The sequence below is a fragment of the Zootoca vivipara genome, chromosome 7 (assembly GCF_963506605.1).
Source record: "Zootoca vivipara chromosome 7, rZooViv1.1, whole genome shotgun sequence".
Classification (NCBI taxonomy): Eukaryota; Metazoa; Chordata; class Lepidosauria; order Squamata; family Lacertidae; genus Zootoca; species Zootoca vivipara.
Genome location: NC_083282.1, coordinates 86574953 through 86587651, shown reverse-complemented (window position 1 = coordinate 86587651; position 12699 = coordinate 86574953). Strand labels below are relative to the sequence as shown.

At 46.0% G+C, this 12699-nt stretch overlaps 1 protein-coding gene across 2 annotated transcripts in view; it reads left to right on the top strand.

The window, feature by feature from the left end:
* LAMA5 (laminin subunit alpha 5) overlaps window positions 1–10690 on the top strand; it is a 190394-nt gene extending 179704 nt beyond the window's left edge. For both annotated transcript variants that reach the window (XM_035123974.2, XM_035123973.2), the window contains exons 73-80: window positions 797–936; window positions 1697–1886; window positions 3750–3902; window positions 6147–6306; window positions 6460–6590; window positions 8067–8157; window positions 9255–9374; window positions 10283–10690. In XM_035123974.2, coding sequence (XP_034979865.2) covers window positions 797–936; window positions 1697–1886; window positions 3750–3902; window positions 6147–6306; window positions 6460–6590; window positions 8067–8157; window positions 9255–9374; window positions 10283–10440 — 1143 coding nt within the window. In that variant the 3' untranslated portion in view covers window positions 10441–10690. The remainder of the gene's footprint in view (window positions 1–796; window positions 937–1696; window positions 1887–3749; window positions 3903–6146; window positions 6307–6459; window positions 6591–8066; window positions 8158–9254; window positions 9375–10282) is intronic.
* The last annotated feature ends 2009 nt before the right edge of the window (window positions 10691–12699 follow it).

The following is a 12699-nucleotide window of genomic DNA, read 5'->3' as shown; positions in this document are numbered from 1 at the left end:
AGAGCCCCTGGACAACCTTCAATCCAGGTTTAGCTCAGGATGAGGGATTCAAGAGAGCAGCACAGAACTTTGTGAAACACCTACAGGAATTTCAGAAACAGCTTACAGTATAAGCACCCCACAATGCATTCAAATGTTCATGTGTGGGCATAATTGCATGTGCTACCTCTACCATTGCTTGCACACACACAAACATGCTTGCCTCAAACACCTTATACCTGTATGCATTCTTTGGGATGCACTAAGTGGGCTACTGTTTAGGGAAGTTTTTAAGGACTGATGTTTTAGTGTATTTTTAATCTCTGTCGGATGCTGCCCAGAGTGGCTGGGGAAACCCAGCCAGATGGACGTAATACAAATAATAAATTACTACTATTACTACCTACTACTACCAGTGCCATAAGTTGAGAGACATGTTACCAGTGCTGTTTTTCTAGAAAAAGAGGTGCCGTAATTCGCCATGAACACGTTCCTTTCTTCTCTTATAATGGCAATGGTGCTCACCTGAGAGGTCCCAGAACTGAGTTCTGGCGAGTTCCAGCTGGAAAAAAAAACACCCCTGCATGTAACCTTGTCTCCTCTGCAGGGCCACCCATTTGGGAGGGCGGGGGCAGTTTTGTGAACTGTAGCCATTCATGTTACCTGCTACTTATAAGATTAGGATTAATTTTCTCCTTGAGTTTTGAAGCCAGGTGAGAGTCTTGAGGAGCAAGCCGCATGTCCTCTTGCTTTTCAGCCCATTGAAGCTAAGGTGGTTCTCTTTACGGAGGAGGATTTCTGAATTATTTCCCTGCAGGTGCCAAGCAAGTCAACGCTGAGAGATAGGAGCTGCCATTTACCCAAATACCCCCAAGCCTTTAAGAATGCCTTCCAGTTTGGTGCGTCCCCAGTGAGCCGCTTGGAATTTGATGACATTCCAGCAACATTCCACGAAAGGTAAGGGGAGGGGGGAGCAAGTAGTCTTTCTTTTCCCTTCCTATTTGAGAAATGCTCCCCTACATTCCAACATAAAAATTGAAAACTGAAGCACCTGAGAAATGTGTCTGGCTTTACGGATCCTGCCATCGCAGGCACTCTGGATTAGGATCCCCTGACTCAAAAATACTTTTGTGTTGGGCTGCAGTGGGTTCTGTGAGATGCTAAAACATGAGAAAGCCATTGTATAAGTTTTTTGTTGTTGTTGTAAGTGATCTTACAACCGGAAAAGCTGTTAACACTTTGCAAAGACTGCAGCCCAGATGGCAACAAATCCCCTTTTCTTGTTAAGAAATCATTGGAATGATCTGGAGCTTACCGAAGGGAGGTGTTCTTAACAGTTGCCTCCTCCTCCAGAGTGTCATAAAGATACCTGTATGGAATCCCCAGAGGACACTTCCTGAAAATGGGAGTTGAGAAGACGAGGCAGAAGCTGTGGGCAGAATGTGCTCATAAATGGTGTAGTGGTTAAGAGTGGTAGACTCCTAATCTGGGGAACCGGGTTCGCGTCTCTGCTCCTCCACATGCAGCTGCTGGGTGACCTTGGGCTAGTCACACTTCTCTGAAGTCTCTCAGCCTCATTCACCTCACAGAGTGTTTGTCGTGGGGGAGGAAGGGAAAGGAGAATGTTAGCCGCTTTGAGACTCCTTAGGGTAGTGATAAAGCGGGATATCAAATCCAAACTCTTTTCTAATGGCATCCAACCCTTCTCTTTCTGCAGGTTTCACTTCTCCATGGAGGTCAGACTGAACTCATCCAACGGTCTCCTCTTTTACATGGCCAATGAATCTCTGGGATCCTTCTTCTCCCTCTTTGTCTCCAGCGGCCGCTTTGTGCTCTTGGCTGATATCAGCGGAAGGAAACTGAGAGTCAGGAGCAAAGAGAAGTACCATGATGGAAGGTGGCACACAGTAAGGAGGGGGGAGACTGGGATGGGGACACTGCCTTGCCTGGGCCAGGGGCTGCCATTTTGAATGTTCTTTCCACGTGGATGAAAGTACACCAGATTCTCCTTGCTATCCCTATCCCACAGTTGCCTACTTTTCCATTGGACTAAGCATCAGTCAGATAATTTGGTAGGGATCATTTGACCATGAAAGAGCATAAAACAAGGAGGCATTATGTATTGCATGAGGGACGTGGGTGGCATTGTGGTTTAAACCACTGCGCCACTTGGAGTTGCTGATTGGAAGGTCGGCGGTTCGAGGCCCCATGACGGGGTGAGCTCCGGTTGTTCGGTCCCAGCTCCTGCCAACCTAGCAGTTCGAAAGTACACAGTGCAAGTAGATAAATAGGTACCGCTCCGACAGGAAGGTAAACGGCGTTTTCGTGTGCTGCTCTGGCTTTTCCAGAAGCGGCTTAGTCATGCAGGCCACATGACCCGGAAAACTGTCTGCAGAAGCGGACAAACGCCGGCTCCCTCGACCTGTAAAGCGAGATGAGCACCGCAACCCCAGAGTCATTTGTGTCTGGACTTAACTGTCGGGGTACCTTTACCTTTATGTATTGCATAAAGTCTGATGGATTCATGAAGCACAGCCCTCGGACTGCATTTACTTCCTTCATGAACATTTGAATAAGGCTTTTAGAAACATGAAATGTAAAAGTTAGTGACTTAAAGGTTGCATTCGATCCCAGTCCTACTCAGAGTAGACCCATTGAAATTAAAGAACACAGCCAATGAATTTCAGTGGGGAAACTCTGAGTAAAAGTTGGGGTTCGACCCTTACTTGTTTAGATTGGTTTCATTCCTAAAATACTCGTTGCAGAAAAACCGTCCCAATAGAACCTAGTGAATTTACACAAACTGACATTTACACAAATATAATGAGTAAAAAATGCACAGTTCTTTGTCTGAGGAAACAATGGCAGCCAATCTCCTGGTGATGGCCACGTCTTCTAATCCTGACGGACTTGGCTGGGGGCTATGCTGCTGCCTTGAGAATGATGCTGTGCAACTTTGCAAATGAGATTATTTCCCTGGTAGAAATCTAAAAATACACAAATGGTTGGGGGGGGGAGGTAACCCACATACTTAGGCTACAAGTATGCCAACAGCTGCATTCATAAGAGTGTCAGAACTGCCTGCAGCTCCCTGCTGAGTGAATAGTGCCAACCACCTGTGTGGAATGAGCCTTATCTGACTGTAGAATAGGAATCTCATGAAGCCTTATTTAAGGCAGGTGAAAGAGTAAGTGTAAAGCTGGAAGAGGAAATACAAGACAGCCAAGTTAGACATGAACCAAGGGCCATCTCTGAAAAAATATAGCAATAAAATAAAAGCTTGCAAGTAAATAAAAATCAGTGTGACCCCAGTTAAATGAAGTGCCGAATGTTCTCAGACCTTAGACAATCAATATTTATTTTCCCCTGTGCTTGGGACTTGCAGATTAACCTGGGGAAAACTCGTTGATTCTTGGCCTCCATTTCCCCTCTGTAAAAAAGAGGATTACAGTAAAAACCACTCCGTGCCAGGTTTGTTGTAGGACTGCACATGCTGAGTGCAGATACCCAAAGTGACCTTGCCAATATCGTATCACGTTAAATCAAAGATGGCCTTTCTTATTTTGTCCCGATTCCAACTCACGTCAGCCCCAACCAGCATGGCCAATGGCCAGAGATGCTGGAGGTTGGCTGCAGTCCATCTGCACTTGAGGGGCCACAGGTTTAACCCCCCCCCCCGGGCATTAAAGTAAACAAGCTCTTGAGTGTCATAGACTGGTAAAGGTGCCAAGAACCAAGCAGCTCTGATGTGCGCCTCTTGCAATTGTCAGGTCTTCTACAGCAGAGACAGAAGCAGAGTCCAGCTCATCATCAATGGATTGAGAGCCCAAGAGAAGTCCCTGCCTGTTGCTGGAGACTTCTGGATCCCTGGTCCTTTTTACATTGGAGGAGCCCCTGTGGAGAAAGCAAAAGCACATATACCAGTAAGGATCCCAGGAATCCGCCTTGTAGAATGTCAAACTGTTTGCCCATTTATTGCCTATCCTGGAAGCAGCTCTCCAGCATCTTGGGGACAGAATGTCTACATGCAAAGCATGTACTGTGCCTCTCACCTTGATCCTTTCCCCATTCAACACCTGGAGGATTTGTAGAAAGTACTGCATTTGTCGATAGTATTGTGCGTGGTGCATATCACTTGAGGATGGGTCTGGAGGATATATTATGAAAACACCCCCTCCGAGGACACATTTTCCAAAACAAACTCCCTGGGATGTTAGGAGAGAGAGGCACCACGTACACTAGTCCCCTCTGAAAGTGTCGCATGGCAGCCTTGGTGCCATTGGTCAGGAGGGACACCTTTGTTTCTGCCACCACTCTTGTTGTTGTTGTTTAGTCGTGTCCGACTCCTCGTGACCCCATGGACCAGAGCACGCCAGGCACTCCTGTCCTGCACTGCCTCCCGCAGCTTGGCCAAACTCATGTTTGTAGCCTCGAGAACACTGTCCAACCATCTTGTCCTCTGACGTCCCCTTCTCCTAGTGCCCTCAATCTTTCCCAACATCAGGGTCTTTTCCAAGGATTCTTCTCTTCTCATGAGGTGGCCAAAGTATTGGAGCCTCAGCTTCACGATCTGTCCTTCCAGGGAGCACTCAGGGCTGATTTCCTTAAGAATGGATAGGTTTGATCTTCTTGCAGTCCATGGGACTCTCAAGAGTCTCCTCCAGCACCACAATTCAAAAGCATCAATTCTTCGGCGATCAGCCTTCTTTATGGTCCAGCTCTCACTTCCATACATCACTACTGGGAAAACCATAGCTTTAACTATACGGACCTTTGTCGGCAAGGTGATGTCTCTGCTTTTTAAGATGCTGTCTAGGTTTGTCATTGCTTTTCTCCCAAGAAGCAGGCGTCTTTTAATTTCGTGACTGCTGTCACCATCTGCAGTGATCAAGGAGCCCAAGAAGGTGAAATCTCTCACTGCCTCCATTTCTTCCCCTTCTATTTGCCAGGAGGTGATGGGACCAGTGGCCATGATCTTGGCCACCACTCTATAGATCAGCATCTTTCAGAAAATGGGGGCTGCGTGTCTGGGGGCCCAGGGAGCAGTTCGTCCCCTGCCCACACACTGCCTAAGAGCCAGCTGACACTGTAGGCAAACTGGAAAATCCCATACAGGTGGTGGGGCAGTGGGCCAAGGCATGTACCACCCCATAACACAGGCCATAAGGTGGTACATCTATATGCTCAGTCCTCACAGTCCTTCCTGCTAAATCAGGAAGGTAGCAAGGTTGTGAGAATTCAGACTAGTCCCTGAGTCACAAAGATGGGTGTAAGTGTAAGTGGGAGGACACATGCCCACTGTCCCCCCCCCTTTTCCCAGTTTGTTGTGTCTGCAAACTGGTCCTTTGGTGCCACCGGTTAACAGTTGTGTTAACATGCAGAGGAATTCCAGGGTTACATCCTGCATCAGTGACTAAAAGCCGTCAAGCGGGGCCTTTTTCTGCCCAAGGGCTGAATCTCCTGGTAGAATCATAGAATCATAGAGTTGGAAGAGACCACAAGGGCCATCCAGTCCAACCCCCTGCCGAGCAGGAAACACCATCAAAGCATTCTTGACATATGCCTGTCAAGCCTCTGCTTAAAGACCTCCAAAGAAGGAGACTCCACCACACTCCTTGGTAGCAAATTCCACTGCTGAACAGCTCTTACTGTCAGGAAGTTTGGTAGCAAACCTCCTAGGGGCTGCATGCCCTTGAAAGACAATGCCAGAAGCAAAAGTGGGTAAAGAAGTGGATGTGGCTCTGTTCTTTTGTACAGCTGGCATCCTTCCACCCACAAAAGGCAGAACTTCCTACATAAACAAACAAACACACACCCACACCTTTCCATCCTTTGCCAAGTAAACTAAGAAGCGTTATCACAATTCTGAGGAACAATCCATGCAGGAGAAAACACCCGATGGCCTAGGGCAGGGCCAGTGAGGTGGTGTGGCCTAGGAGGAGTCCCAAGGGCCAGATATAACAGTCTGGAGGGCCACATTCAGTCCCCAGGTCTGAGGTTCCCCATCTTCTCCAAAACAAGTATATATACGGTCTTGTTGGAAATACAGTTGCCGAGCACTAAGAACGAAAGCCTGCCTTTGGGGGGAGGGGGCGTTGCCCGGTATGCTGAGTATTCATGTGTTTGGATGCTGGCATTTTCTTCAAAAGATCTTTTTCCTTCTTCAGGATGCTTCCGCTACCAGCTTTAAGGGGTGCATCCGGCACTTGAAACTAGACAGGAAGCCTCTGGTCTCACCATCCCGCCTCTTTGGTGTGACCCCTTGTTATGAGGGTGCTTCGGAAAGTGGTACTTTTTTCTCTGCTGATGGAGGATACGTGGCTCTAGGTACTGTATGGATCATCTTTCTTGAGGTTTCTGTACCCTGCTGGACTCCCCCCATGTTCCTCCTAGTTTTGCCAGTACATCCTCTTCTTTCCTAAGGCATAAAGGCCCATGCGTCCTCTGTTGTTCTGACAGCCCTTTCTTTTCATCCTCCAGACAGGTCCGTAGCTATTGGGCAGGACTTTGAGTTGATGCTGGAAATTCGCCCCCGGAGTGTGTCTGGCTTGGTATTTCACATTGGCACAAGACAAACGAACTACCTCAGGCTGTATACAGACAAGGAAAAGGTAATGTGATCAGACAGCAAGACGTCTGCAAGCACTTCATATACACTGGAAGTAATAACTTGTATGGTCTCTGAAGGGAGCCAGAAGAGAAAATTTAAAAAATCACACCTGCTTGGCTGATCCTGTTATACACACAAAGTACAAAAATGTACCGTTAGCCAGCAAGCAAAAAGTAAATGTCTTATTGGCCAAGAGTTGGGGTTAGGGCAGACAGACATTGGGAGATTTGGTAAAGATGAAGCAACAGGAAGGGAACTGTGTGAACTATAAGCCTTGAGGAGAAATTGAGACTGCTGGATCAGCCATGGCCTTTTGCAAACAAACATCAAGCTTTCCTATGTCTCACAGCTAGGAACCTTGAAAAGCAAAAGTTGAAATTCTCAGGAAACTGAAGACCTGCTTCACAAAAGCAGAAAGGCAGGGGCCCATATGCTTAATGTGCACCTGTTGTTCCATGTGCAGAATTGGAAAAAAATGCTGCCATAACAGCCCGTGATCCTGGTTCTAGGAGCCCAAGTTGTTTGTTTCACAGGCTATTTTGCATCTCTCTATTTTGCATGGGAAAAGCTCTTGCTTATCAAGAACATGTGTATTGCTACAAATGTTATCAAGAGAGAAGCTGGTGGTACATGCAGAATTCCGTGAGTTAAACTGGGGCTGTTGTTTTGCAAGCTCATGAGTTTGCTTCCGTTCCGTCCCACTAAATGCATTGCCACAACGTCACAAGTAGAACTGTGCAGTTCATTGATCTGATCCAATAGATTTCAGACTTCTGACTGTTAAGGAACCAGCAGCTCATACACCCCTATGTTCTGAGCTGCACACTTTGGCATGCATTCAGTTTGCTCAGAGCAATGACCCGGCTTGCAGGGCACCTATACAGTGGTACCTCGGTTTATGAACACAATTGGTTCCGGAAGTCTGTTCATAAACTGAAGTGTTCATAAACTGAAGCGAACTTTTCCATTGAAAGTAATGGAAAGTGGATTAATCCGTTCCAGACGGTCCGCAGAGTACTTAAACTGAAGCGTTCATAAACTGAAGCGAACTTTCCCATTGAAAGTAATAGAAAGTGGATTAATCTATTCCAGACGGGTCCGCGGAGTACTTAAACTGAAGCGTTCATAAACTGAAGCATGGGTGTAATTGGTTCCGGAAGTCTGTTCATAAACTGAAGCGTTCATAAACTGAAGCGAACTTTCCCATTGAAAGTAATGGAAAATGAATTAATCCGTTCCAGATGGGTCCACAGTGTTCATAAACCGAAAATTCATAAACCGAGGTGTTCATAAACCGAGGTTCCACTGTACAGCCTTGTACTTGCCTCCAGCTGTGCTTTCCAGGAGCAGATCAGCAATGACAATGGGGAATCTGTGAAGTCATCACTTCAGCTGAACCACATTTGAAGTATGTTCAGGACTGTCTCCCCCTTCCCATCCTGATGGAAATTTTCTTAATCTTCTCTTGCGGGATTAGGTCACTGTGATTGCAAACACTGGTGCTGGGGAATTTGCCACCTCGGTGACCCAACCTTCACTCTGCGATGGGCAGTGGCATACGCTAGCAGGTAAGCTACTTTCCAGCTGTGTGATCTTTTCCTGCTGCGCTCTTTTTGGGGGCATGGGGATTAATTGCTTTGAGAACATCACAGCCCAAGCAGCATTCCTCAAAATCCAAGCCCTTCTCTCTTTGTCGTTGTGCTCAAACCAAGGTCCGTATTCTACAGCTGAGAAGCTGTATCTCACCAAACATTTCGTAGGAATCTGCCTTAGCATGGAGCCAGATGATTGGGCCAGCAAACTCAGTATTGTCTGCACTGACTGACAGCGGCTCTGCAGGGTTTGAGGCAGGAACATTTCCCAGCTCTGCCTGGAGACACCAGAGATTAAAAGTGGTCTCATCTGCATGCAAAGGGTGTGCTTTATCACCGAGTCAAATCCCTTCATGAAATAGGTGTGGATGTTGACTGGTCGAAGTGTGTGTATGAAAGAGAGCTTGAAAGAAGGCCCTCCAGATGTTTTGGACTACAATTCCCATCATCCCTGACCACTGGTCCTCTTAGCTGGGGATCATGGGAGTTGTAGGAGGGCCGCAGTTTGGGGATGCCTGCTCCAACACAACCCATTTCCTTCTTTAATGCTGATTAGACTTCGTGTGGATCATTAGCACCGGCTACATCTAGGCAGAATGCAAAGTACACTTCTGGAACAATCCTTCCAGCCGCTTGCACAATTGTTACATGCCCATATGCTAGTCCACGGGTAGGCAAACTAAGGCCCGGGGACCGGATCCGGCCCAATCGCCTTCTAAATCTGGCCCCTGGGTGGTCTGGGAATCAGTGTGCTTTTTACATGAGTAGAATGTGTGCTTTTGTTTAAAATGCATCTCTGGGTTATTTGTGGGGCATAGGAATTCGTTCATTCATTTTTTTCCAAAATATAGTCCAGCCCCCCCCACAAGGTCTGAGGGACAGTGGACCAGCCCCCTGCTGAAAAAGTTTGCTGACCTTGTAGTCCAAATTGACACGCCTCGTTCATTTTAAGTTGTGCTAGACACTGAACCAACCCACCACTGTGTGGGAGCAAGGGCTGCTACATGCATTGAGGGAGGTGAGCTTTCTCAGCATGTTTACCTCTGACTTAGTTCCACCCCTTTCTTTCCAAGTAATCAAAAGCAGCAACGTGATTCAGTTAGATGTGGACACAGAGGGAAATTACACCGTGGGACCCAACCAAGCCCATGCTGCTACCATCAAAGAGAACTTCTACCTCGGTGGAATGCCAGGTGGGTAGCTCATGCACGGATATTTGGGAGGATCCTGCTTCTAAACCATTGCAGTTAATTTAATGCCCCCATAACTCGGCTGGTTCTTCTTGCATTTATGCCCCAGGCTTGAGGTTGTCCATCTCTGGCCTTGCACAATGAATTTCAAACTCTTCACAGGGAATTGCCACATTTGTTTGCCTGCTGAAGAACATTACGCATCTGTCACAGAATCTCTTTGCATTTTGGAGTGTTCCAATGTTCAGCTTGCATTCCAAAAGGTGCTCACTTTATGCAGCACAAAATTTAAACAAGCTCTTTCTGTGACATAGGGAAAATCTGTGTCACAAATTCTTCTTATATGCGGCACTAGCTAAGCCCATCTGTTCTGATGTGCTGTGTATGTGCTTGCTATATTTTTTTTGGTTTTGTATTTAGTGGAGTGCACTTCCCTTTTATTAGACAAGTTAACCAATGGGCCTTGCAGGTGGCGCTGTGGGTTAAACCACAGAGCCTAGGGCTTGCCGGTAAGAAGGTCGGCAGTTCGAATCCCCACGATGGGGTGAGCTCCCGTTGCTCGGTCCCAGCTCCTGCCAACCTAGCAGTTCGAAAGCATGTCATAGTGCAAGTAGATAAATAGGTACCGCTACAGCGGGAAGGTAAACGGCATTTCCGTGTGCTGCTCTGGTTCGCCAGAAGCGGCTTAGTCATGCTGGCCACATGACCTGGAAGCTGTATGCCGGCTCCCTCGGCCAATAATGCGAGATGAGCACCGCAACCCCAGAGTCGGTCATGATTGGACCTAATGGTCCCTTTACCTTTACCCAATGGGCCTTAGTCACAATTAGCTTAAGGTGAAACTGAAGCCTAATGACCTCTGGACTGCCTAGAGTTGTGTTAAAAAACATGTTTTGCTCTTCCTTCTACAGAACTCGGAGATACTGGCCTCCCTTTGGCACCTGTGCCTCAACTCCCCTCCTACGTTGGCTGCATGAAGAACTTGGTGATCAACCGGAACCAAATTAACCTAAGAGAAGCTGGGACTGTAAAGGGAGCGGTAGGGCTCACAGGGTGCCCACTTATGTAAAAACTATTTGTACGTGTTAAGTCAGTACTGCAGGAAGCCACGTGACCCTTCAGGAAGCCAGCAGGGTCCCTCAAGTTTGGGCACACACCGCATTCCTTGCCGCCTGGAGATACAGTCCGTGTTCAGCACCAACAGCAGGTGTGTTGAGAGGGCAAGGAGGCCTCATCCGTTTTTATTTGTAATTGATGATTTCCTGCCTTTACACATTGTCCACAGTAAGGTTTTTGAAGAGGGCAAGGGCATATGGTATATTTATAATACAGTGGTGCCTCGCTAGACGAATTTAATTCGTTCCACAGGTCTTTTCTTATAACGAAAAATTCATCTAGCGAATCCCATAGGAAAGCATTGAATTTTTTTTTGCCCATAGGAACGCATTAATTGAATTTCAATGCATTCCTATGGGAAACCGCGATTTGCTAGACGAATTTTTCATAAAACGAATTCGTCTAGCGAGGCAACCTCCGCTTGAGAAATCCTTTCGTTAAGCAGAAATTTCGTTAAGCAGGGCATTCGTTAAGTGAGGCACCACTGTAGTACTGTTGAAGCATAAGTTGTTCCCTCTCTCTCCCCCACACCTGGTAAGATTCTAATCAGGATGAATCTGTCAATGTAGTTTGTGAACTGCTTCAGCTAGCTGAAAGGCTCAAGGGACAGGAACAAAATTATTTAAGCACGTCTAAATATGAAAACTTTATTGCTGCCATCATCTGAATTGTATTTCACCATTTCCAAGCAGCTGGCGGCATAATAACCATTTGGTCAGGGGCCAGTATTTATTTACTGAAATAATGAACAACTGTGCAAGATGCAGGTCTTGGAGCTTCAAAGCCGTTTTGCATTGTGCTTGTCTAGTCTCTACCAAACAGGCACCCGTTGTTTCAGCAAAACAGTATTTCATGTTTTTGGTGCTAAGTTAATGAGTAGAATTAAGTCAATTGATTATGACTTGGGCAGATAACTCTTAATGTATAAGGAAAAGATGAATAAATTAATTTAAATGTGCCCATGTTGCCTCTCCAACCATGTTATAAACCAACTTGTCAGGTTGATTGTGCAGGCAATACAGCCCTAATTCCACGTGAGGTAGAACATTTAATATGTCCCTAGGAAACCCAGCCTGGTTATTATGACAAAGCTGCCAGCTGACCTTTGTACCACTGTGCTCAAAGTTCTTGCAAGGGTTTGTCAGTTATTCTTTACTCAGAGTAGACCCATTGAAATTAAGAAGCCCATGTCCATTAACATCAACAGGTTTTCTCTTGAATAGGACTGGTATTGAATACCACCCAGTGTTTCCCAACTCCCCATGCGCATTAACTTCACAATAACACCCTCCCCGCAAAAGTATATGGTGCACTTAGAGATTGCCTTATATATATTTGTGTGTATATACATTGTTCATCACATGGGTCAAGATACTGCTTTGAAAAGGACTTTATAACTTATCAGTATATTGGCTGTTTTAATGCTGGGGTACATATTGTAAAATGGGTTTTAACAATTATTGGTTTCACTTTCAACCACTGTAAGTATCTGTTTTTAAGCTGTACTTTTAAGGGATGATCTCTGTAAATCACTGGTACATACTTTTAATTCAAATAAAATTTTATGATCTATAATTCATACAAACGATATGTAGTAGTGCTGAATTTGTTAAGAGTAATCACATTATATTAAACTCATCTTTGCTACCGTTTCAAGCACTATAGGGACCTCAGACATTCCTGTGGGTGGTTTGGGGGGTTTTTTGGTAGTGAAGTTTATAGATCTAAAATGCCTGCCACATGCACAGTTCTCTTTATAGTTCAGGTATGACACTTCCCAAAAGCTATCCACCACCAAAATTCCTGTCACTGTATTTTTATGTATCCTCACAAAAACAGGCATACCTGTCAAATGCAGTGACATTTGGGCAAGTCGGGATGTTAGGGAAAGGGAGGTTTCCCAGCTTCCTGCCAAGAGTGGCTGAGACAACCCAGTCAGATGGGCAAGGGAACAAATAGTAAAAAGTATTATTATTACTTCAACATGCAAGGATTGCTAATAGAGAAGCAATGCTATGAAGGGCAAGCCAGTTAAGAACAGGGAAAGGGAACCCTTGTTTCTATTGAGAGCCAGTCCCTAGAACAGAGCTTTCCAAACTTTTCATGTTGGTGACATACTTATTAGACATGCATCATTTCGCGACACAATTTTACTAGCAAACTGGAGGTTAAAACTAACCTCTTTCCAGCCCCAGGGGAGTGTGTCACAACA